Here is a 27,742-nt window from a genome sequence, read left to right on the forward strand (position 1 = left end):
AAACCCATTGAAAAGGAGAGCACGGGGGTCACCAATGTTTGTTATACACCAGCTCCAAACAGGAAAATATGCAAAAGATTTGATTCGAACAAAATCCGGCAATTGTTCTAAAATCAGCGTGAGTTTTTTTCTTTCTCCGTCTTTTTGCACCAGAAGTACCAGAACGGTGGTTCTCAACCTTTTCAGCCCGCGACCCCCCAAAATAATCATATTTGAACTGGGGACCCCCCCCCCCCCCACCCTGACAAGCATTTCCACGGATAAATATTGTGAAAATAGCAGAACTACAAGCTCACAGCACCTTGCAACATGAGAGCTTGTAGATCGGCTATTTTCACAATTTTTGCCACATATTATTTGACAATTTGGCCAATGTTTGACCAGTTTATAGCTTGTAGATTACTTTTGATGTAGTAATGGTCTTATTTATTTTCTTTAGGTATTAAAAAGGTCTTAAAAGTCCATAAATTGTCACTTCACTGGGGGTCCCGACCCACAGGTTGAGAACCACTGTACTAGAAGCTAATTCTGTCCATTTGCTCTGTCCTATTTCAATTGCGCTACAAAAACTGCTGATATTTATTTTCTTGGCGCATCCTTTTGGTGAATCACCAACATAATCAACTGTCACGATGATATATATATATATACGTGATGTTTTCAGATGTTGCAGATTTTTTGTATCGTAATGACAAGCCAGTGAAACAATAGATTACATGAAATAACATTTTAATAGCTCAAAATAATTACAATCGTGTGTTTTGATACACCGTCGTTGTTTATAAACAGGAATTACACATGCGCGTTTGTTAGCAGGACCTCTGGTCAGGGAGGATACAGAAGTTCATATAATGTCTATAAATAACGTGTCTATAAATATGTCAGATGAGTATAGGCTATGAATGACCGACAGGCTGTCCTGTCGAGGGACGTAACTTCATCACGCACTGACCTCTGTGTGGCCCCGCCACAATGGGGCCACACTAATGTCACCATGCACTGCATAGTATTGTATATTTGTCTGTCATTAAATGTTTCGAAGAATTGAATACACACATGTGGACCCCAATGGAAACAAGTCATAGTGCTTTCTTGGGTTTAATCCCTTTAGCATCCTTTTGAATAGAACTGTACTTTCTGTGCTTTTTTTGCAAACTGTTAATAAAGTTTTCAATAAATTAATCAATCCATCAATCATGAGCCATTATACCAGGTATATTATACCTGCACAATCTCCAAATATAAGCTAATAAATAAATAAATGTGTGGCGTGAAGTCCTGCAGACAGAAAGGAGGAATGTCATATATAAATCAATAAGGCCATACATTTTAGATTTTTATTCATGGCACAATTACAACTGAACAGGCCTATATGTGCTGTTTTCTGTATTAGCCTATGTTCAGTGTAATTCTTACATGATAACGAGACGCATAGAGAAAAATGCCTGTAAAGACATAGGGCAACAGACAAATTTAAACGCTGGAATGTCAAATAATGTGTAAACGATTTTTTTTAATGAACAATGAATAGGCCTATGTTGTACATTTTGGATATCAGAAAAGGATGTCAGAAGTGGAAGATGATCCACTACATAGCTCGGGCTATGTATAAACCAAATAGGCTATTTAGCCTACTGTAGCCTATATCATCAATCAATTTAATTTCATATTTAACAGTAGCTAAATTCAGAGCTATTTTTGAATGCTATAGATTATATATATGGCTACATATACTGGCCAGTATTGCACCAATGCAGTTGATACAACTAGCAACTTCTAATTCCATACTTGTTGTCTAGGCGTAGTAGCCTACATACTGAAGTTGTCCCTTATCTTTTGCCCAGCCCTACCTTTAAAAATATCTCACAATCTGTCATGTGAGTGTTTTACCTCTGGATCTAGCGGAACTGGCCTGCTTGTTGTACTGTAACAGGAAATGCGATAAACCACTTCCATTCCCTTGATTATGAACTCTAAATTGCTTTGTCGGGTTTTAAATGGCAGTTCTTTTCCCATCGTGCATTGATGGGGTCTATTTTTAAACCTCTTCCCGTCTCGTCCCCCTAGAAAACTTCCGCAGGGTTGGCAAGTAAACTATAATAAGGAGCACTCTTCTCTTCTCGTGTTAACATTCCAATTAATCAAAGATGTAACCAAATTCCCACAGGAAACATTAAGGTCCAGCACCTGTTCTACAAAGTGCATATTGTAATTAAATGCTATAAAGTGATAGGCAGAAGTTGGCTTCTGGGCAATGTGTGAGACATGCCACACTGCAGTTATTGCAGGCCAGTAACACAAACCATAAACATTAAGATGTTCATGCAATGAAAATGACCTTTTGGCAACCACAATTTGTAAGATATCTTCTCACTCAATTTGTTAATTCTTTGCCCATAACTCAACAGAGAGCGCAATCAGTGCCAACTTCTCTGAGACTGTTTGCCATTTGCCAGCTAATGCTCAATGTCTTGTTCTTGAGGCACAGTACTGAATTATTCAATGTGCACTCATTCTGTTTAATGAGAAGAGGCTGCCATTGAGACATTTATGCCATTGGGTGCTGTACAAGTTGAAATGCATTCCAGCGCATGTATTGCCCTCAAATCAGGATGTTTCTGAACTCAGTCTCTATCACTATTGGCTTATATACACAAATAATATGGGAAGTTTGCCTTAAGCCTGACCCTGACCCTGGCTGTCCAATAAGGTCTGCATGCCAGGCACATCTCGGGTCCCATCTCAGAACAATTCAATTTCAGGCCCCATGAATGCATTTCTTTAAAGCAATTTCATACCTTTTGGCGAAGGGCTCACAATTAAAGAAATGATTATATTTTGATATCCATAATCATACGCATTCACATGAGGTCCCCTTTGAAGTGAAACATGCTTTTTATTACACGCTTAGGCTCCATGATGAGATTATGCAGAGTGCAAGTTTGGATTGAGTTAGGATACATTAAATAAAGTAAGAGGAGAATAACTCAGTAATGGAAGCATGCTGGACCCAGGGCTGCATTACGTAGGCCGCTCGCTTTGAGCTCAGCTTATGTTTAGCAAATTTCAGACAATGAGAATGTTATGAGGTTGGTTCTAAAAGGGAGTGCCTTTAACCCCTGACTTACCTTGTAATAGGTCATAGTGTATGACATAACCTTGCTCTCTGTGTTACTAGACGAGATACGTCAGACCACATTCTTGTGGCTTGAGGGCAGTAGTTGAGAGTACAAATCTCAGACAGAGCCTATACCTTAATGGTTCAATCCGGTTCTAATCGGGCTTGTTAAACTTATCTAACAATGCCAACGCCTACAGGTATATGGATCAAGTGTGTTTTACACACTGACATTCAAAGAGTGATGAAATGGGAAGTAATAACCCTCTTCACAAGTGATACTCACCCTCAAAACACTCAACACCACTCAAACCAAGCTCTGTATGATGGGCACAGCCATCTGCTGTGCATGTGCTGCCCTCTGGTGTCATGGGAAAAAAACTAGTTACACAGTAAAATAGATGCAGTGAAGTTGAAATCAGAAGGAGGCAAGTCACTCAATGCTTGATAGAATGAAAGGCACCCTGCACATTACAAATCTGCAGTGTTAATAATGTCTTAATGCAGTGTATATCAACCCTGGCTAACGTCCCAATTTTGGGCCGGGGCTACTGCTGAGGTGTGCCGCGCCGTTTGAAGGAGGTTTGAGAAAAAATCATTTTGAAAAAAAAACAATAATAATAATCAGGCATGCAAACAACCCCGAGGTGAAAAGGGTGACAACATGCTGTTTTTTTTCGGGTCAGGTGTCACACTATTGCCCTATTTGGATTCAAAACGGTTAGTGGAAGCTGAAAAGCTACAAGTTTGCATGTCTGAATAATGCAAAAACAGAAATATTTGTTTGCATTTGCTTTTTTTCTCCCCCATATATTTTCATGATAAAAAAGTGCGTATCGTATCGAAATCGTATCGAAGTTGTGTGCCCAATATCGTATCGTTTCGTGAAATGTGAAAATCGGCACACCCCTAGTGTGTGTATATAGATATACCGTATATATATATATAATTATATATACCGTATATCTAGGTGTGCCCTGGGATTTTTTGGCTATGCCAGGTGTGCCTTGGCACAAAAAAGGTTGATAGACACTGTCTTAATGTAATGTCCTTACAGTGTGGTATAGAGTATACGTTATCTGATGAGTATACCCTTGTCTACCCTCCTCTTTATGACATCACCAAAAAAAGTGAATATGAAATTGATCATGTCAAAATGTCAACGTATAGTTTTCTTATCAAATGTTAACACAAGTTTTCTGAAAGCATACCTGGTATTTTCAGAAGCCTTAAGTTCACACGAATCCAAACAAACTCGACAAATCTCCTGCAAAAAAAAAAGTCTTCTGAAAATAGTATTTAGTGTTCAAATCCCACTCACACTCACACAGATGTGCACACGCCATCCCACGTTACTTATTCACTGGGGTTTATAAGGCAATCCTTCATTTTATGTCCATCATTTTGTAAGTATATCCACCAGTATATATCTACTTACTGTTATGCTCCCAGCACTCACTCACGTCTAACTGTCCCCAAACCCGGCATTGTGGAAAGGGGATTTTATATTCACGCTGCTTTCTCAGCTAGAATTTAATACAAATTGATTTAAATCTTGGGGAACTAGAATCATTAGATGTTTTTTAAACAATGTTGAAGGAATGGGAGGCATTTTTTTTTAGTAAATGTATTTAGCTATTTGCAGATTTTCGTTTTTGGCTATTTTATTGATCCTGATCTATATGCACTTGTGTAAATTGTAACTTTTCAAACTCCACAAAACTCCTTTTTTAGATTTGTATTTCCTTCAGTTTTTGTTTCTTTGTTTTCTTAATCTACATTATTAGATTGTTGTTTTTTATTTATGTTTTTTTTGGTAATATGAGTATGTGTATAACATATGTGTATGGGTGTGCGTTACTGAGATATATGTGTGGTTTGTCATGTGAGGGGGGGGGGGGACTGAACATTGATTCTCATTTTATCTGTCAATAAATTATAATAGAAAATTGGTTATGAGGCTTTTGGTTAAAGGTTAAATAAATATGAATAGACATTTATTGAACACTGATGTGATCAATGTGATCAAACAATGTGATCAAACACTCCTATAAATGGAAACATTTTATTTATGTATGTCTTGGTGAAGTGTTGCCTGTTGCATGCTTAGTGTACCACATTTTTACAGTAGTCTGTTGATATGTTTTTATACTCAAATATAACCCACAAATATACTGTATAACAAAAATATATATTTTCAAGATTCAAGATGTCTTACTTACATAATAGGCCTACAAATACACAAGTACAATTCTTTGGTTTCAGTTCCTCAACATTGTAGCATCAATAACAACAATAACAATAACGATATAATTAAGAATATTATCAATAGTAAGTACAGGTATATACAAATGCAACGTGTTGTGAGCTTGTAGATAGGAAATCTTTCAGAAAAATTGCTTAAGTATAAAATAGGGCTTAAGTGGTTAAACTAGTTGTATAAACATTTTGTAAAGAAAGGGTGGTACTAATAAAGATCCGGTGCGTTCAATATGACACATCAGATTGTGCAGCATGCTCTTGCCTTTGCCACCTCATTGGAGACTACATAATGAAGTAATTACAGTAAAGAAACAATAATGAATGAACATTAGTCTTTTCTTTCAGACTTTTCTTTTTTTTTGCACAAAAAAAGTGTTCATACTTTTAAATAAATTGTGGTGAAGAAGTTTGCTCCTCTCGTCCACTTATGATCAACAACAATTTGGCCTTTAGCAGATGCTCATCCAGAGTGACTTACAAGTGTGAAATCAGAGTAAATGGCATGACAACAAATGACAGGGTAAATAGTCACATCAGTAGAATGCAAAGAGAGTAGTGCTTCAAACAAAGAAACCATGACACCAGGTAAACATCAGACCTAGCATCTGTCCAAACAGCATGCCATCTAAATTACATTCTTAACACTTGTGGTTAAGCAAAACAAATCCAAACTAGAAAAAGTGCTCCTAGGAGCACAGGTCTCCGCCAGGTCAGGTAGGTTATTGTGGCCTCCTGGTGGCGCTATAAAAGCCAATGTGAAAAGGGTGCCTTTTATTCTTAGGCCTTTCACGGCAATCGGACACTGCATTCGTGATTTGAGGCATTTTGTGCCAAAAATGTGTTTTGCTAAATTAGACCTGATGGTGGCGCTATAACAGGCTAATGTGAAAAGGGTGCCATTTCTTCCTCAGCCTAGTGGGAATGTGCGTGTGAAATTTAACGAAATCGCAAGCTGCGTGCATAGTTTGAGGCATTGTTCAAAACGGACCAATCCTGCAAACTTTGGAAGCCAACCTTAGCCAATCAGGATGGAATATGGGAAATCGGACAGATCCGTGTTGATCACATGACTATAGAGATACTGTGTACCGATTTGCATGACGTTTGGATAAACTCTGTAGGAGTAGTATAAAAAAATGGGTTTTGCACAAATCGGCCTCCTGGTGGCGCTATAACAGGCCCATGTGAAACATTTGGGGCAGAGGTTCTGAATTGGCATCCAGGGAGTGTGTGTGCACAGTTTCGCTGCGAGCAAGCCAACGGTGCCGGAGATTAGCTGTTCACAGACGGACACACGGACGGACGGACGGACACACACACACGCACACGGACGGACAGGGGGTAAAACATACTCTCTCGCCATGCCTTTCGGCCTGGCGGAGACAATAACTAAAACATGTGGAAAAGGTAGAGCCAACAGATAAATGTGCTTACTATAACTAGCATCTATCAAAAAAGGTGCCTAGAAGGGATACAACAAGGATAGAGGACCGCTGTCATCCCAGAAATGGTGCAACAACTCCACCTTCAGGCCACCCTCAAAGTGTTTTTGATTTATTAGTACTGATATTTACCAAACTTACAGTGTCCTATGTAAACTGTTAATGTAACTAATCAGCTCTATCCAACAATATCAAAGCTGTGAGACAATGAATTTCAGATCAAAAGGGATCATCTATCACTTTAAAAATACACAGTCATTTTCATTAAATGCACCCTATGGACTTAAACCCCAGTGTTATCGCTTGTAGCTATATCTGTGTTATTGTCCATTTGAAACCATCTATAAATAGACATTATTTTATTATAAATATTATCGTCCCCAAGTGCTGATGCTGATGTGTAATATAATGAAAGTACACATTGGAGACAGAATTACATTAAAGCAATTATAATCCTGACAAGCCTTTTAAGCCTTTTCAGAATAACTGTTTTGTTACATACAGTATATGAAAGCTTCAAAACAAAAAAAAGTATACTGTAACTTTTTTTTATTTTATTTGGCCAACAACAGTGTGTTTAGCTACTCTCTGAAAATAAATAGTTCTGGGTTACAGCAAATTCTTCTAAGTAACAAGTTAATGAATAAAATAGTAACCTAATACCAAAATGTGGATAAGACTTAAATGAGGTAATTGTAGTCAAACAATAGTGTGGGAACTATACTGGCATGCCCTCCTACCACTCTCACTGTCACTTGTTTGAAAGAAACAACATATTAATTAACGGACATTAGCCACAAACACCATAAACCGATGGATCCAAAATGTTCATGTCGCGGACCCCCATCTGAAAGATGTTTGTGCCGGGGAGGGACCCCCATACAAGAATTGTGTTTGTCAAAATGTTTCAAAAATATTAAAAGTTTTCTCAAGACCTTTATGCTCCATTAACACGTTTTTCTGGGGACCCCCTGGAACCCTCTTAAGGACCAATGGGGGTCCCCAGACCCAGTGCCATAAACATCTCCCAGAAGGAGATGATGACGTAAGTACGAAGGAGCCAGTTCAAATGGAGAGGTGGCCTGAATGCGTAATGGTACCTCCCTGACCACCAGAGGGCGGCAACGCTCATTATATTTCACAGTCACGTAGCCTAGCCCTAGACTAGTGAGTCGTCCTGGCTTGTTCTCTCACATAGGAAAAACTAAACCATAATAGGTCTAAATAAACTGGGAATTTTAACCAACAGGCTTTTGCCAACTATGAATCAGGTCGGCACAATGCTCCGGCCAATATATTAATATGTCCGAGTGCATAAATAAACCATGGTTTGTGGGTGACAACAACCGTTTCTTTCCCAAGAACACTCAGGCACCAACAAGCACACCACCAGTCATCTGACTGTCGGCATTCCTCTTCTAAATCTAAACTCCAAATCGTAGTCAAATGTTTCTGCAACTCTCACTCCCGGTGTGTTTTTTCCTTTTCCAGTGAAGAGGTGTGGGAACATTATGTTTCCGGGTGAAATCACAGCTTTTTTCCCCCGTGCCGGCCGGCAGAGAGGCAGAAAGAACACAAGAAGACAGGCAGGGCTGTGCTGTGCTGTGTGTGTGTGTGTGTGACGCAGAGTAGGAGACGAGGAAAGAGGAGGAGGACAGAGAGGAGTTCATTCAGAGGAGAAGAGAAGGGGAGAGGAGGAGGAGGAACGTGTCGTGGTTGGTGGTGGACTCGTTGCACCTTCTGGAAAACACAGGAAGCACCGCAGAATCTCTCCACCTGTCTCTGTATGTGTGTGTCTTTCTGTCGTCTCTCAGGACGAGTGGATTCCTCCCTGTCAGACTGATTATTTTATTGTTTTTACATCGAAAGTCTTACCGTCAGATTGTCAACTTGTTCCGCGTTCGTATGGTCGTCGGTTCGGCTCTTGAGGTTGACGCCGCAGACTGGACTCAAAGGTAAGATAGCATTCATTGGATGTGTGTCTGTCGCTTGATTGTTGATTGGGACCAGCTGGGGTTCATTGTAGCCTCACTGTCCTTCGCTGTCTCGCATGTGTAGTTACTATGGTTAGGGTTAGGTAACGAGGACTTTGTTGTCACGTTTTCTTTTCTTCCGCTTATTGTTTAAAAGCTAAGCCACAACGAATTTCCTCCCTTTGGCAACTATGACTGCTCCCTCTAAACTTGGACTTAACGTTGTAAGAAATTAGAAATTATTATAGGAATCATGGCAATTTAGGGGAGACGAAAGTAGAGAGTTGGTGAATATTTGGTGCAGACTTCAGTGCTCAGCGTTACTTTCCCCAGTTCTTTCTCTCTCTGTCTCTCTGTCTCTCCCTCTGTATGTGTGTGTGTGTGTGTGTGTGTGTGTGTGTCATTTTCAAATATAACTGATATAACTATTGAGATGTTGGCAATGTCAACAGCCTGTCGCTACAATTCCGAGTTGTAGCCTGCTGCAGATGAATGAGATCTGACTGTGGAGCATCAGTCAATGAAGCTGGGTGTTTGTTTTGGTTTTGTTTAGGATGTGAAAGAAGTTGAATTGCTTTCAAACCGCCAGCTAGCATAATCGTATGAGTTTCACGTCATAGGTTATGCATTCCTGAGGATTCTAATTCACACTTGTAAGCATGTCACACCCCAAGCATTTGAAAACCAAGCCTATATCCAATTATAGCTTATAAGTTACTTATTAAAGGGTAGGTTCTAGTTTTGAATCAGGCAGACATAACATATACTTGTTATAGATCCTAAGATTGTTTCTGTTCTTATTTTAGTATTTGGCAAAGAATTTTACAGGCACTGTTTGTTTAAAAACTAGTTTCACTGTTTGGGTGCAGGTTTGAGCATGTCTGGGTTTATTACAGCTAGTTTTCTATCCTTCAAGAAACACAGGAGATAGAGGCATACTGCTAATACGTGTGTGTGTGTGTGTGTGTGTGTGTGTGTGTGTGTGTGTGTGTGTGTGTGTGTGTGTGTGTGTGTGTGTGTGTGTGTGTGTGTGTGTGTGTGTGTGTGTGTGTGTGTGTGTGTGTGTGTGTGTGTGTGTGAGAGAGAGAGAGTGTGACAGTGTGTATATATGTGTTGCAAGCTCTCATACACACAGCCTCGTGAGTTTTCCTTGAAAGTCCTTCCTCTCTCTATTCAAGCCAACAGAAACTGCCCTTGGCGTGAGCTCTGAAATGGCCTGTCTGTCTTTCATGGCACAGAAGGCCTACTGTACAGTATACACAGCGAACACACACTGCACCACCACCACCACATGGTGCCTCAGCAGTTAACCCTGTTTCCTCACAACAAGAAGGTCCTGGGTTCGCAAACCCATTGGGGGCTGCCTGGGGCTTTTCTGTGGGGAGACTGCATGTGGGTATCGCCATACATATTATGTAGCATGATACCGCATTGGCCGCTGCTGTTCATTGGAGTGATGCATCAACGCCTCTAATGCGTGTATGCCCCATGTATGTCTATTGAAGCAATTACAATTAAAATCATCATGAACTCACTGATTGTCAAGTGATTTTCAAGCTGTTGGGTGTGTTACATGTAGTTATGATATAGGATGCTGCCTTGTATACAACTCGGGCATATGTCTTGCAGTGGAGTTACTGTATGGTAAGTAGCCCTGCCAAATTATGGTGGCGATGTCAACTTCGACTTACGATTCAGTGGCCAATGCGCCGCCTACATATATTACGTCTCCGGGTAACATACCAAAAGATATGCATGTTAGGTACTACAGCAGCCAATGCCTTTGATTGAAGGCACTGGTCATAGAGCTGGAGCTGGAGACTGGCAGCCCGTCCTAATAGTTAGGATGTGCATGTGTTAAATGTCCGATCCGTTCCAGGTATGGGTAAAGGTGCTTGACAATAAGTACACCTTACACACTGTGAGACGCTAATAAGAATAGTTTGATCACTATTTATTTAATGCTTTTGTATTGAATGCTTGTAATAAGACTGACAAACTGTGTGTGTGTGTGTGTGTGTGTGTGTGTTTTCTCTACTGGTTTTGTGACTCGGAGGTTGGCAGATGCCCAGGCACCATGTGACTAACTGCCAGTAGGCCTGGCAAGGCAGTGATGTCACAGGTCAGAGGACCAGCAGGAACTGTGTGTGTGTGTTCACTGTGTTTCTCCTGTGCCACTGACCTGCAGGTTCTAGGTGGGAGGGAAGGGGTTGTGTGACTGGAGAGATGAATGGAGTACTTCTCACAGTCATGTGAAAGTGTGGTTGGTCTCACAAATTTGTTTGCGTATACACTTAACACAAACACACAACACAAATAGCAGACAGTCACATGCCCATACAACTTACAAAACATTTTCTGATTTAAAGAGCAATGTTACTTTGCTCAAGTCATCTTTCTCTCTCTCTCTCTGTAATGGTACCGCTTAGATTTGTATCTCAGAAATGCACGACACTCGAACAGTAAAATCTATTGTCAGATTTGTCACACAACATCATTATATCAACAGTGTCTCAAGAGACACCAGTGTAAATGTAAAACATACATTTATACTGGGTTTAATCAAGTTGTTATTTTTTCTTATGGATTCTGGGGATCTTACCAAAATCATTATTTGTGTGCCTTTTTTCCAGCCCATTATCGATGGAACATTATGCAGCTTAAATGTAGATATGAATAGGCCTTAAAACGCACGTCTAAAGGGCCATTCACACCGAGCACTATCACTATGAAAATATAGTTATTGGGGTAAACATTGTGTGACTGTTGAATGAAAATGATCTTGATGTTGTCAGTGGTGTAAAAGTTTTATGTCCCAAATTTATTGCACTCCTATCGAGGCCAAACTGAACTGGATGGTGGAAGCTTTCGTTTTGTCCAAGTCTTTGGTAAAGTTTCAATATTAACTGTTTGCTTTTAGCCCAATCTATGCCAGTGACTGTGGGATTTTGATCAGACAGAGGGCCTGGTTGACCACGCTGGGTGGGGTCTGCTCTCAGGCCCTCCTCTGAGGTAAAGTTGGAGAACACTGATAAGGCTAGCTGACGTCAGTTTACACTTCACAGGACGCACACACACACACACACATGCACACATACACACACACACAGCCGACAATGCATCTATTTACTCCGAGCCAGATTTACTCCCAAAGCAGGCCTCTCCCAAGGAACTGGGCAGGGATGAATGAAGAATCTAAATTAGTGTTTCGGTAACAAAGTTGTGTAACTGGCTCAGAAAATGTCTTCATCCCCACTGCCCCGGCCAAGTCCAACGGTCAAACAGGGTCACTCTCATTTCTTCTCCGAATTACGCAATAAACCCACAATGTCTAGTCTAGGATGTTAGGAAACAGAGGGATAGAGAAAAGACCGTGTGGACGTGGACAGGGTGATGATGGCTTTATGTGGAGAGGCAAGGTAAAGGTAAAGCAACAGCAGAACAGTGAGCTATGTTTAGAAGTACTTTTGCCAACGACCTGAAACACAAATGAGCGACACCTGGCCGGGCGTCCCTTACTTCAAATAAGGGAGTAAGGGACGCCCAGAAAAATATAAAATCTCACTGTAAATATGCACATTTAAATATTATATATATTAATCATTTGAACCCCAGCATCCATATTTTGGGGGGAACATTAGCCAAAATTGGCAGCTCTGCAAGCTGTGATGCATTGTGAGCCTAGAGGGCGCTCGGGTGGCGCAGTGGTAAAGTCACTGCCCACCACCACGGAGGTTGTGGGTTCGAATCCACCGTGGTGCATCCGGCTTTGTCGAGCGTCTACCGTCTACACGAGTTCGGGGGAGAGAAGCCGGACGAGGAGGGTGATATTGGTCATTGCACGTACTCCTCCGGGCTGGGGCGGCACCTGTCAGCGGGAAGTGTTGGGCGGGATGAGTAGGACTAAGGCTCTACGTCCTCCTGGTGGGGGCTCCTCACTGGCAGGTGAGTCAGTAGGATACGACAGCAGTGACAACACAGACATGTGTGCGGGGAGGAATTAATTGGCATAACGACTAAATTGGGGAGAAAAAGGGTTAAAATTTTTTCGGCTACTCTAATTTTAGAAAGAAAAAAAAAGGTTAACGACCTGTATTATAGTATATGTATATGAGCTGTTTGAACTTGAAATATGTGTGTCATTGATTGATTCCCAAAAGTGAGGAACACGGTGTGTCCCTTATCAGTTCAATAAGGGACACGTCGTTTGCTTTCCAAATAAGGGACGGTTCCATATTTCAAGGGACGGTTGGCAACCCTAATTAGAAGCCTGCTGGAATGCAGAGCACAGTAAGCCCTCGCTTAGCTAGAGCTTATTGTAGCTCACTCATGAAAGCTGTGATAATCAGCCATGTGCTGGAAAATACCATCGTACACGGTAAAATCTGGAGTGTTGGTTAACCCATTAAGGCCGGAGGCCGATTCTACATGTCTTCTAAATCCTAACAGTTTTTTCTTTTTTAAATGATGTTGCTATATCAGTGGTGCAAAGATTTGAGTAAAAAAAACGATTGCTTTAAAAAATATATAATATATTCAAAGATTTTGACACCGATGCGTTCCCGGAATGAATGGGTTAACTATGAAAAATGGAGGCACATAACATGAACACCAGAGTTTTACATGAAAATGCACTTAAAATGGCTCCATAATTGACGGAGCAGATTTTGCTATGTGTGACGCAATCTATATAGAAATATGACAACTTTGATAGTAATAGCTTAGGTAAATAGTCGTTTTTTGAAAGATGTTTATTGTTCACACCTTGCTCTCTCGCTCTATCAAACTCTCGCTTGCCTGCTCTCTTTGTTGGAGGCCTCAACCGGAGCCAGTTGACAGCCACGTATAACAGAGTGATGAGTGAGTGATTGACAGAATGGACACGGTAAAATGTGTTAATTTAACTCTTGAGAGTGTACAAAATTGGGTCCAATGAACCCCTACCGGTCAACTGACTGACACTCTGACAGGACTTTACTGTGTGTGCTGAGCCCTGTTCACCTTTCATGTACACGTATTCTAGTGTGAGTGTTTCTCTTGGAACTGAACATGTGCATGTATTCAAACTGTCAAGCACCATCCTCTGTCTGCTCAGACTCTGTCTCTGTTTCTATGTCCTGTCTTACACCCCCCCCCCCCCCCTCCCTCCCTCTCTCTGTCTCACTCTCTGTCTCTCTCTCTTCTCTCGATTCAATTCAGGAACATACGTATATAATGCCAATAAAGGAAGTGTAAATTGAAAACGATCATAACTGAGAAATGTATACAATTAAAAGGTAGGCCTAGTACTGGAATAATGACATTTGTGAACAGAGCTGTGTAACATTGTAACTTTGCTATCTCTTTCGTAATCACCACTTCACTACAGTTGAAGCTCTTGCGTAACATCTTCTCCAGAACGTATTTGTAAGGAAGACAGGTGTGGGTGGGTGTGTGTGTGTGTGTGTGTGTATACTGTATGTGCATGTGTGTGCTTGCATATGTTCCACCGGTGTGTGTATGCCAGGCTATGCGTTCTCTCACTATGCCATTGCCCCATCAAGTCAACCTCTCCTTTTTCCCATAATGAATTGAGCAAAAAGAATGCGTACTCTTGGATTCACTGCATGAATAATGGCTAATTCATGTTGTTCAAACATGTAGCTCACCTTAAATAACTTGGCCGCAACACATTTTTCTTAGTTGAAAATCTGTTATATTTGTGGTGTTCATATGACGCTGTATAAATTAGGCTTATATTGTAAGGTTAATATATAATATTTTTTCAAAAATGTTGAAACATTTTCATTCTTCCAGCTCTCAACGCACCACGAGCTTGTAGATCAGCTATTTTCACTATTTTTTAAAGAGTTTGAAAGTTTAAAATAAGGCTTAAGTGATTTAAAACCAAGGGAAAAAAGCACTTATGCCATATATCACAATATCAAGATATGCAAAATCCCAGACGATAACTAATCTCATATCACAATATCGTTATAATTATCGACGTGTTGCGCAGCACTAGGCTTAACTTATACATACAGGCTATACATTGCAGTCCCACCATGTATTGAAAAGGTTATATAAGGTATATAAATGAGTGGAGTAGAAAGTGAGAGGAGAGTGCCCTTCTTGCCTGACAGGCCATGGCCTGCCAAGGAATGCAGGAGCAGAGAGGGAGGGAGATAATGGTAAGCAGGGAGGGGAGGATGGGAGGCAGGGAGCATACAGTACAAGGGTACAGTCATACACAGCTGAGGGGAAATGAAGTGTACTGAGAGTAGTGATGGGTATTGGCAATAGCCTCACAATACTTGGGTCTCGATACGATTGTATCACGATATATTGCGATGCGATACATATTGTGATATATTGCGGCGGAGCGGAGTGTGAGGACCGGACTTCTAACATTGGTTTCCATGCATGGGAAGAGGTTTTTTTTCTCCAAAAGTATTGCGATACTACGACCTGGATACTACGGCCTGGAGTATCGATACATTATTGGGAAACAAAATATCACGATATATTGCCATATTGATTATATTGCCCATCTCTGAGAGATGGCAATCTTTTTACAAAATATTATGATGTATATTTTTTTTACGCCGTGGCTGTAGGCCAGTGGTGGCCAGTGGTCCTTGAGGGCGTTCCAGGTGGTTCCAGGTGGTCCCCAGCTAAATGATGGAGAGTTGGTAACCAAATGGACCCTCTCAAGAGTTAAATTATTGTTAAACATCTCCATTACTTTATTAAAGAATTGTTATTTTGATCAACGTTGGCCTGTTTATCTCTCCTATGGTACCAACATCAATACAGCATGGATTTGTGGACAAAATCTTATCCAACGATAACAAAATATTCAAAGCTTTGGTTCTGAGAGACAAAATCAAATGGCGATTAAATAATGGACCTTGACATGAAAAAGGTTGAAAACCACTGCTGTAGGCCAAGGTCTGTATGCATGTACAGTGTACTAGCAGCAGTACCCGTTATCAGAAGGGCTTGGAGGTGTCTACATGTGCACAACATCACAAAAGAGAACCACATTTTGATGATGAAAGCATGAAATGCCTTGGGAAGTGAAAGTGAAATTTGTATTTTCTCAGCAAGTTGTTGAAGCACCCTTTTGTTCTTATTGGAGAAGTATTTATTTATTTATAAAGATCGCTTCAATTTCCGTGTGGCCAAATGAATGACCCACAATCAGCCAGCCTGCATGGAGCTCCTTCACCTCTGAACACAGCATTGTGAGTCATTCACGAACTGCACACAATCACATGGTAACTTACCATTGATCGCTAAAATTGGCTGTTATAGACGGCGTGGCCACAAGCCAAGTCGGCTTTGATATGATCTCATTCCAGGATTCTTCTGGTGACGTTTACGAGTTATCAAAATAAGACCACAAGGAATCCCAGGCCGACTAGAATTGATCTGACTTCGTTCCTAATCGTGTTTATTTCTAGTTTTTATTATCTTGCATTAAATAATTGAGCCAGAGTGATGTCTTCGGGTGAGTAAGTGATTTCCAGTCCAGGAGAATCCTTCTGTGTGCCAACAAGTTGGCAGAAATCAATATTACTGTACTGGTTCCCAACCTGTGGGCCGGGGCACACTGGTGGACCGTGAGAATATTTCTAGTTGACCCCCAAATAATTGGCAAAACACTTAAGATTTGAATGATAATATAACATTAATATAGAAAATATATAATGTATACATATTCATGCCATGGCATTCTTTCTTTAAAACCTTGAAAATGTGTTTCCTTGTGATACCACTAAATTAGGAACTTGCTATGTGAGTTCCTGATCCAAGCCGGGAACACAATCGATCGATTGATCGTTAAAATAAATAAACGTGCTCTGAAAATGCATGCTGCCCACCCATCCGGCCACTCGGATGGATGAAGCCCCCCAAGCTTTCTCTGGAATATTTATCCCATGTTCTTCCTCCTACTTCTGGGCTTTATCTTATTACACTGCCCGCAGCAGTGCATGGCAGGGTATCCTGTCTGTGAACAAAATAACTCCAGCTAAATCAAGGATTTTCATAACTTTGTGGGAATGATCAGTAGGCTGCACCGCGGATGATTTATATTTTGTTTTGGAAAGGGTATCACAATCAAGGTCAAAATCAAGAATGGCTGGACGCATTTTCATAATTTTCACAAGAATGATCAGTTTGCTTCCTCAAAGAGTTGATTACATTTTTAATCAAAAAGACGAAGGACACAATCCAGGCCAAGGTCAATATTATATAATGAGTCATCTCAGGAATAGAGAGACGTAGCACAATGTGCGTTGCGTGAAGGGACCTTCAGGTGCATTTTTTTAAATTTGAATTGAGTGATTTAATTATAATGTTAAAGATTTTGGATCTAGGGGGGAGTGTAACCCCCCCTGGTGTGAAGTTTATATAGATGAGAAAATGCTCACCGAGTAGATGATGACTAAGCGGAGGGCTGAGACAATAGTCACAGATTAGAGAAGTGGCCATGTTATTCCCATTTGACAGTTGATTCCCTTTGCTGAGGGGGTCATTTATGAAGACGGGATAAAAAAAAGGAACGGGACAAAGGGATGAAAACCTGATGAGCTAAGATACTGTGACGAGGGTATCTTTAGAAGGCTGAGAGTAGTTTCACGTGCTGTCTTAAGGGTGAACAAGCCTAGGGGCTCCAGCCTCCTCTTTGTAATCTGAGAGGGCACAAAACTCCATGCTGCATTGCCATAGCAACATTCCCGAAGACCCCTGTCTGCCTGCCTCCGCCTGCTAATGACACAAACACTCTGGAATGCATAAACACACACACATGTTGGTTTTTACAAACTTTTGAGTTGCATTGCATTGACTTCCATTCATTCCATATCCCTTTACCCTAACCTTAACCGATATAACCCTATACCCTTACCGTAACCCTAATACCTGCCTAACCGTAACTCTTGTCCAAACCTTACCGAATTTTGTCCCCAATTACACACCCCTAAGCAACTTGTTTGATGTCCAAAATGTGGCTTGTATCAGGAACATACAGATACAGTGCATTCTGTTCTCTTCCCCATTCTGTCTATTTCTATAGTTCTCTTTATTATATATATATATATATATATATATAGTGTTACTATAATTCCCATGATGCATTTGGCAGGAAAGCACTGACCTGGCATGTCCAAATGGTCTATGGCTTCTGTTACATTACATCAACAGGTTTCATATTTTCTGAACCTAAGATCACATTTTAACATAAAACGTGAACATTGGCACTGAGGGTAGCTGGTAAAGTTTCTACATTTATGGATTATATCCCAGTGACATCACATCACTGGGGTCGACTTTTCAGTACAACTTCAGTGGTGTTTCGTAGACACACAGAAGACTGCTCAGTGTTAATGGCACTTGAGCCCTACTACAGATTTAGAGGCAATGTTGAGGTAATGTTTCCCTTTAATGACTGGAAGGATGTGTGGTGCAGGAAGCATCTTTTTAGCACCTCATAAGGACAATGGAGAGACTTAGTTTGTGTCTATTTTTTTGCATTTATGAATTTACAGCGTACCTTAGCGCAAGTTCACCCTTTAGTGCTGTGACCCCAAAAATGTGTTTTAATTCGCTTTTTCCACTTCCTCTAGCCATGCTGTTTTTTTTACGGTATGAACACTGCTTTGCATCAGGTCCACTTTGTAGCCTTCTTCGTGCATGCCTAGAATCAAAACACCAAAAGAAATCGGATGATGGTGAATGCATGCCACAGTAATGCCAGATTTATAATTGGTTGCGGGCCATGTCACGGAACTAAGTATAAATCAGGCTTAACTCGAAAGATTGATATAAAATCTAGGTCTGCCGATTTTGACCTTAATTCAACTGGTTAATAACGACAGTAATACGATAATACAACAATTATCATGTAAACAAGGTGATTGCAAAACATGATCGTATTACCCAAATCTGATTGTAATCAAAGGATTAATTTTCATGTAAACGACTGAAATATCAAGCCTCTCATATTGACATTGTCCTGTCCTTGTGGATGCCTGTAGACAGTTTTTCAGAAGCTTTTTGATTGATTGAATACTTTATTAGTCAGACATGTAAACAGCACGTGGGACTGTCAGACAGGCTAAAAGGATAACACAAAAAAGTCCTGGGAACTTGTTTCCATTGTGGTCCTATAGTTTCCATTGTGGTTCTATCGTGGCACGTTTTGAGCTTGTAGATCTGCTACTACTTTTGCTATTTTTGAATTTGTATATCCCGAAAAGAAACTGTTTTGGAGATATGAGGTTTCCACCCGACAGGCGATTTGTAGTCTTTCCTTGTCGTCTACTGTAGCTCTCTGCCGCTGTCCATTTGTATCTCCGTATTGTCCCTCTCTCTCCCTCCTCCTCCTCTCTCTAGCTCCTGTTTCCTGTTCCTTCCGAGGTCTGTTTCTGCATTTCTATTTTCAGCCGACTACATCATCGTCATGTTCACAGCCCCAATGTCTGTGTTGTAATTATGGAATCTTTTCTTTTTTTATGGGACTCTTGATGATGACTGATAATTTAATTAGGATTGTAGCCTCTGAATCTGTCTGTCTTTCTTTCAGTTCCCATTCTTTCTTTTGTGTGTGTGCGTGTGCGCGTGTGCGTGTGCGGGTGCGTGTGCGTGTGTGTGCGTGTGTGTGTGCGTGTGTGTGTGTGTGTGTGTGTGATCAATGGTGCCTCACTGAGATGAACCTTTGTTCAGCCAGTCAGGCCGAAGGTAACTGATTTACAGCATCCAAGGGAACAGACACACAGTGCCTACCGCTACCTGCGGGCAGTCTGACAATAAGTCCTATAAACAGAGAAGGAAGAGGTCAAAGGTCGTTGGCGGTCTCATACACAGCCAGACTGAAAGTCTCACTTTCATGGGGAAGAAATTGTATTCCTTTACAAACTAGTGCTTGGCAGTATATTGACATGATATTGTGATATATTATCTGGGATTTTAGATATCGTAATATGGTGATATGACAAGTATGATAAGTGTTGTCTTTTCCTGGTTATAATCTCTTAAGCCCTATTTTATTTATTCTTTTTTTTAAATAGCAACAATAGCAGATGTACAAGCTCACAACGTGTCCCATGGTGATGTGTTGTGTGAGCTTATAGATCTGCCATTTCTGCAATTTATTTTAAATGTGTGCAAGAAAAACTATATATCATCACAGTACGATAAATATCGTAGGTATTTAGTCAAAATATCGTGATATTTGTTTTCTTTACATATCGCCCAGCAAACTTGCCTTGCTTGTTGCATCACAGAAAAACCTGTGTGTGTGTGTGTGAGGGTCTAAATGTCACAACATGTGGGTGTATATTGTGTTTTCTGACAGACACAATGCTCTTTTGTCATCGCCGAGGCAGCGATTGACGCATGGTCTAATGTAGTGTCTCGCCCTGAAGCCAAACAGGGTTTCGTCACATTCCTCCGCGTATGTTTGTACGGTTTCTTTTTTTAAATTTTATTTGCCACTCGTAAATGCTAAATTGAAGTCTTTATCATTGAGCTCAAGCTGTGTGTTAATTTGAGGAATGTGTGAATTGTCCCCGGGCGAAAGGTTGGAAGCCCAGCGCCACAAACGCAAACAACGGTGATAATTATACCAAGTTTGGTTCGGGTAGGATTTTGGACAGCAATGCCATTGATGGACAACAACTCCTTAACACACACACACACACACACACACACACACACACACACACACACACACACACACACACACACACACACTAAGCCATCAGTGCCATCGGGCCATGCCTCAGGGCTGTGTCATCGCTTGTTGTGACCAAGCTAAAAGACAATGGTTTAGTATTAGGACAGGATCTCTGCCCCTCAGGGGGTGAAGTTATATCTGCAGCCTTGCAGGCTCTTTAGGACTCTTGCAACACGCCTACTTTTCAACAAGTTAATATAGGACTCTGAGGTCCCCAAAACATGTCTTTGAGGTTGTTCCCTGAAAAATTCCACTCAGTTTATGCATTCGAGCATACCTCTATACCCCTCTGTTTCTGTCCCTTTTCTGGAAAAGACGTTTCTGATCTACATTATTATTAATATTATTATTATCATTATTATTATTGTTGTTGTTAGTAGTAGTATTTTCTGAAGCCAAAGTATTGCTTAAGTGGTTAATGTGACTGTGTGGCCTAGTTAGAGTGTGAGCTGTTTATGGGGATGGGTTTGGGGACCAGTGACAGTTGTTCTCACATGACTCACACTCATGACCTTCCTCAGTGGAAGGTAGGGGGCCGGACAACAAGTCAAAGGGTGTGGGCGTGTCCTTACATTGGAGTTTTGTGAGTGCCAGTCTGACTTCAGAGTTCAGAACATCAGAATGGGGGATAAAGATTGTATTATTATTATAGCAGTTCCCAACCCAAAATGTATCCTCTACTCTACCTGGAGGTTAATTGTATTTTCCTCTGTGACTGTCCTTGTAATTCTTTCAGGGACTCAGTGAAGGATGGAAAATCGGCAGAGGACTGGAATTGGGAATCACTGTTTTAGACTGTCCTCTTTTTGAAAATGCTGTGTGTGTGTGTGTGTGTGTGTGTGTGTGTGTGTGTGTGTGTGTGTGTGTGTGTGTGTGTGTGTGTGTGTGAGTGTGAGTGTGAGAGATAATGGTCTATGATGGAAAGAGTCAAAGAGATGAATACTTGGGCTGGCCTGCTGATGATGAATCCCTCAGTAATTTCAGGATCTAGCATTCTTCACATTCCTCTGCAAAGAGATGGGTGGAGGAGAGGAAGGGTGTGTGCCTGTGTGTGTTTGGAGAGAGAGCGGGAGTAAGGGAGGGAGGGATGGTCAGTACCTAAGAAGACTCACTGTGTTGTTTGTTTAATGATAAGAGTACTAATACAGTTTTGGCTTTTGGGGGGAGGGCGGTCAAAAGATCAGAAAATCTCATTTCAATGTAAGGGGCGTTACTGGCATGGGAAACATGTTTACATTGTCAAAGCAAATGTGACATAAAGAACTGTGTGAACAGAGCTGTGTCATTAGATTGGCCCTTCAATGATCCAGCGGGGGAAAGTCGCCAGACTGGAGCACAGCAGTTAAGGTACAGACTACTACACTCTGCAAGATATTTGCTCCGATTATGCTACCGATCTGACGCAAGATCGGCCTTTGCTCGCCGAGGTTTTGCTCGCTGTGTGTGAAAGGCTTTGAGAGACGATCCGGCCGCTCACAGACAGAAAGTCTGCCTGTCTGTATCGATAGATGGATATCAATATAGGCTATAGACCTTTATTCCGTGGGTAAATTCAGCTGTCATACACATTGGTAGCTATATTAATATTGCTGTTAAATATAGTCTATAAAACCAACGCATCTCACTTGAATATGTTGATAAAACCGCTTCGGAATCAGCAGGCATGCTGATTCTGATAACTGTTATTATGAAAACGTGTGCGTGCGCACACGTTCAGAGAGAGAATGAGAGGGAGAGAGAGAGACGCAGAAAGACAGAATTATTTAATGAAAATCCTTGTCTGTCTGTCTCACTCTCGTGCAAATTACGGGAACCTTGCACGCTTTCGTGAACAGACAAGATGTCGTTGATGCGATAATGTGATGGAATAGCGATTGGAATAAAAAACTAAACAAAATGTATCGGGTCTGGATAGCACATCAAGGTTCAGGTTCGAAAAGAAAACCAAAGCAAAAAAAGACTAATAATACTAACAAGAGCATAAACAAAATCCACTTATACCGTATACAACGTATACACAACGTATACAGTATACTACACACAACAACAGTGTCAGCAACTGCACTGGCAACGTACATGCAGTTAGGGGAGGGAAACAGTCTAGACTCTAGCGCTTAAGGTGCCTAAAAGGTTTGGTGCTTTGCCTTAAGAGTTCTTTCTCCTGGGTTGTCTGTCTAAGAATGTAACCGCATTATGTGGCGCGTAATCGTTGCTGTCGGGCAGAAACCTTGTATCTCCATATTTCAACTTTTTTATGTTTTTATTAATGCCCTACTACTTCATCATACATGGTGTCACACAAAAGTAGCTGATCTACAAGCTCCGTGTAGATCATAGTGTCACCTTGTTGTGACACTATGTATTTTTTTATAAAAGGAATGGTTTTGGACATACAAGGTTTCCACCCGACGGCAACGTACTGTGACATCTAATGTAACATCTAGTGTAAACTAGACGGGTCGCAATTCTGGGAAATTGCAGAGTGTGGTTGCACCGACGCTAGTCGCGGGTCGCTGTCGCCGGGACTCGAGGAATACGCTGGGAGGAATACCGTCGGAGGCTGTGCCAATTACATTGTCACGTAACTCCTTAGATCACTTGCGTTTCATTTTGAGAGGATTGATCCCCCCAAAATAAGGTTTTTGCATCAAACGGTTACATTCTGAGCATTTGTGGCGCCCCCTATGGATCAAAGTGGAAATTATTTTGGAGATTTCTTTAGTAAACCACCCTCGACATGTGATTAAAATTTGGGATCGATTGGACGTTTTGTTTGTGATTTTTGGCATTTTTGATAAAACGGGCCCCTCCCGCTAACTTCGGAAGCCAATTACGGACGAACGGTAAGGACTTTCAAAATGCCGTTTGGATATGTTTATCGCATGGGTCCAGAGATCATGTGTACCGATTTTTGTGAAATTTGGACAAAATATATGGGAGGAGGAGCTAAAAGTGTGTTTTGAAGAAAATTCAAAATGGCGGAAAATCTATCCTGACGCAAATGGGCGTGGCCTATATGGGGAGATGCGTCGTGACCCAAGGAATCCAGGGAAAAATAAATTTTGATTTTACGACCTACGGTTCAAGAGTTATAGGCCAAAACGTAAAGGGGGCTGTTATAGCGCCACCATGCGGCCGAATAGTTTAATTATTTTTTCAATAATTTCGGACTAAATTATAAACCTCCCCTCCAAATCTGGTAACTCTAGCTCTTACGGTTTCTGAGAAAAAAATACTTGAATTTTTGTTTTTTCACTTTTTCATTAAAGCGGATGGGGACATTTAATGCACTAATAAATCAATATCAATTAAACTATTTAACCAATCTCTTAGCAAAATACAAGCGCACGATTCCAGGTCAAGACGGTCATTTTGAGATATGGCACTAAATTGGGGAATGAAAACTGTGGGCTGTGATGTGTTTTGAAATATTGTTTATCTATAATAATAATAACTAGACGCGTCGCAATTATGAGAAATTGCAAAGTGTGGTTGCGCCGTCGCCGGTCACAGGTTGCCGCCGCCCGGACTTGAGGAATATGCTTGGAGGAATACCGTCGGAGGTCGCGTGACGTACCATTCGAATTTGGTGCTGATTGGATCCTCTGTTCGTGATACATGGCGTTTTGATTTGAAGAAATAGGCCCCTCCCACTAAAATAAATAAGCCCCTCCCACAAATGTAGCGGGCCAATGACATCGTCATGTCATGTCACTCCTGAGATCACCTGCTTTTCAATTTGAGAGGAGTGATCCCCCCAAAAATCATGTTTTTGCATCAAACGGTTACGTTTTGCACAGTTGTGGCGCCCCCTATGGGTCAAAGTGGAAATGCTTTTGGGGATTCTTTGAGTAAACCACCCTCGACATGTGATTCAAATTTGGGATCGATTGGACGTTTCGTTCGTGATTTTTGGCATTTTTGGTAAAACGGGCTCCTCCCGCTAACTTTGGAAGCCAATTACGGACGAACGGTAAGGACTATCAAAATGCCGTTTGGGTATGTTTATCGCATGGGTCCATAGATCACGTGTACCGATTTTTGTGAGATTTGGGAAAAATCTGTAGGAAAAGGTGCAAAAAGTGTGTTTTGAAGAAAATTCAAAATGGCGGAAAATCTATCCTGACGCAAATGGGCGTGGCCTATATGGGGAGATGCGTCGTGACCCAAGGAATCCAGGGGAAAATAAATTTTGATTTTACGACCTACGGTTCAAGAGTTATAGGCCAAAACGTAAAGGGGGCTGTTATAGCGCCACCATGTGGCCGATTAGTGAAATTATCTTTTCAATAATTTCGGACTAAATTATAAACCTCCCCTCCAAATCTGGTAACTCTAGCTCTTACGGTTTCTGAGAAAAAAATACTTGAATTTGAGTTTTTTCACTTTTACATTAAAGCGGATGGGGAAATTTAATGCACTAATAAATCAATATCAATTAAACTATTTAACCAATCTCTTAGCAAAATACAAGCGCACGATTCCAGGTCAAGACGGTCATTTTGACATATGGCACGACATTGGGGGATAAAAACTGTGGGAGGAGAGACAATTTGAAATATTGTTTATCCGGAAGAATAAATTCATCAAGTACTATAGTCTGGTTGCCCTGTTAGGGCAACCACACTAACTAGACGGGTCGCAATTCTGGGAAATTGCAAAGTGTGGTTGCGCCGACGCCGGTCGCAGGTCGCCGCCGCCGGGACTTGAGGAATACGCTTGGAGGAATACCGTCGGAGGCCGCGCAACGTGCCATTCGAATTTGGTGCTGATTGGATCCTGCGTTCGTGATACATGGCGTTTTGTTTTTAAGAAATAGGCCCCTCCCACTAAATAAATAGGCCCCTCCCAAAAATGTAACGGGCCAATGACAACATCCTGTAACTCCTGAGATCACCTGCTTTTCATTTTGAGAGGAGTGATCCCCCCAAAAATCATGTTTTTGCATCAAACGGTTACGTTTTGCAGAGTTGTGGCGCCCCCTATAGGTCAAAGTGGAAATGCTTTTGTGGATTTGTTGAGTAAACCACCCTCGACATGTGATTAAAATTTGGGATTGATTGGACGTTTCGTTCGTGATTTATGGCATTTTTGGTAAAACGGGCTCCTCCCGCTAACTTTGGAAGCTAATTACGGACGAACGGTAAGGACTATCAAAATGCCGTTTGGATAGGTTTATCGCATGGGTCCATAGATGACCTGTACCGATTTGTGTGAGATTTGGACAAAATTTGTAGGAAAAGGAGCAAAAAGTGTGTTTTGAAGAAAATTCAAAATGGCGGAAAAATGTATCTAGACGCAAATGGGCGTGGCCTATATGGGGAGTTGCATCATGACCCAAGGAATCCAGGGGAAAAGATTTTTTTAATTTACGACCTACGGTTCAAGAGTTATAGGCCAAAACGTAAAGGGGCCTGTTATAGCGCCACCATGTGGCCGACTGGTGTGATTATTTTTTAAATAATTTTGCAATAAACTATTAACCTCCCCTCCAAGTCTTGTAACTGTAGCCCTTATGGTTTCCGAAAAAAAAATACTTGAATGGGAGTTTTTGCAATTCCCATTAAAGTGGATGGGGAAATTTAATGCACTAATAAATCAATATCAAAAAATCTATCCAGACGCAAATGGGCGTGGCCTATATGGGGAGATGCGTAGTGACCCAAGGAATCCAGGGAAAAAGACATTTTGATTTTACGACATACGGTTCAAGAGTTATAGGCCAAAACGTAAAGGGGGTTGTTATAGCGCCACCATGAGGCCGATTGGTGTAATTCTTTTTCCAATAATTTTGCACTAAATATTGAACCTACCCACCAAATCTTGTAACTCTAGCCCTTACGGTCTTTGAGAAAAAAATACTTGAATTTGAGTTTTTTCACTTTTCCATTAAAGCGGATGGGGAAATTTAATGCACTAATAAATCAATATCAATTAAACTATTTAACCAATCTCTTAGCAAAATACAAGCGCACGATTCCAGGTCAAGACGGTCATTTTGAGATATGGCACAACATTGGGGGATAAAAACTGTGGGAGGAGAAGCAGTTTGAAATATTGTTTATCCGGAAGGATAAAGTTCATCAAGTACTATAGTCTGGTTGCCCTGTTAGGGCAACCACACTAATAATAAAGTGTGAGGATTACTATAGTCTGGTTGCCCTGTTAGGGCAACCACACTAATAATATTCTGAGCGTGCAAAAGCATGCAGGAGCAGTAAAGTGACTTGTGCCTCTTAACTCTTCCAGGCTGATAGCATCTAATGTAAACATCGTGTGAGCATGTGCCAGTGTCCCACATACAGTATGATTCATAGTCTGTATTATTAGCCCATTAAGACCTGGAACGCATCTGTGTCATTTTAGATTTCTTTGGCTATTCAAAAATAGCAGATCTACAAGCTCGTACGAGCTTGTAGATCTGCCATTTTTGAAAAATCATGAAAATGTGTGCAAATCTTTTCTTCTGGGGGTCCCTGGAACAAAATATTTTGAGATGGGGGGGGTCTGCGGCCAAATGCATATCAATTTGGAGGTCATGGACATGAAAAAGTTAGAGCACCACTGATATAGAAATATAAGTATTTTCGGAAAACTGTTAGGATTTAGACTACATTTGTTAAATCGTCCTCAGGCCTTAATGGGCCCCCCCCCCCCCCACCACCCCAGTAATGTTTTTGCCGTGAGGCTCCTCCCAAGACTGGATGAGTGGGCTGCTAGAGGCCTGCCTCCCAGATAATGACTCGTCTGAATCTCCTCTTATATGTTAAATAAGAACAGTCTACGCAAGCAGCTACATCGGCTTCATCTGACCTGCGTCACTAACCACTGCATTGTGCATTGTCCAGGTCCAGCTAGCGCTGTTTTTCTAGCACTTGATACTCGCTTTGCTATGCAATTCAGTGTTATTTTAGCACACCCCGCACAGGCTGTTGTGGTATGCTCCCGATGGGGGGGGGGGGGGGGTTGTGTGTGTGTGTGGACTGGCTCGATCAATACTTATTGCTGTGTTGGGTTAGTATTCAGGGTTAGGTTTCCAAAAAGCGTCTTGGTATATAAAATAATATTGCCGTTGACCTTGAAGGTCAACACAGCACTTTAGTTGGCTCTTTCAGATATACTGACGTCAGCAACACTGCTGTTCAGTAATACTCAAGGACTCTATCCTGATTCCTGCTCCCCAACCAGCTGTTTATTATGAAGCACCAACTGGGATCTCATGTGG

The 27,742-nt window shown here is 41.2% G+C and overlaps 1 protein-coding gene across 4 annotated transcripts in view; it reads left to right on the top strand.

Annotated features, from left to right (window-relative positions):
- The first annotated feature begins 8,447 nt into the window (after nucleotides 1-8,447).
- pik3cb (phosphatidylinositol-4,5-bisphosphate 3-kinase, catalytic subunit beta) overlaps nucleotides 8,448-27,742 on the top strand; it is a 104,987-nt gene continuing 85,692 nt past the window's right edge. For 2 of the 4 annotated variants that reach the window (XM_080427882.1, XM_080427881.1), the window contains exon 1: nucleotides 8,452-8,777. Coding sequence is in view for 3 of the 4 variants with exons in the window: in XM_080427881.1 (XP_080284007.1) it covers nucleotides 8,728-8,777 (50 nt within the window). In the remaining variant the exon portion in view is untranslated. Of the gene's footprint in view, nucleotides 8,778-27,742 lie in introns of all 4 variants that reach the window. The other 2 variants (XM_080427884.1, XM_080427880.1) reach the window with 2 other exon arrangements.

Source organism: Gymnoscopelus braueri (genome assembly GCF_963280865.1).
Source record: "Gymnoscopelus braueri genome assembly, chromosome: 5".
Taxonomy (NCBI): Eukaryota; Metazoa; Chordata; class Actinopteri; order Myctophiformes; family Myctophidae; genus Gymnoscopelus; species Gymnoscopelus braueri.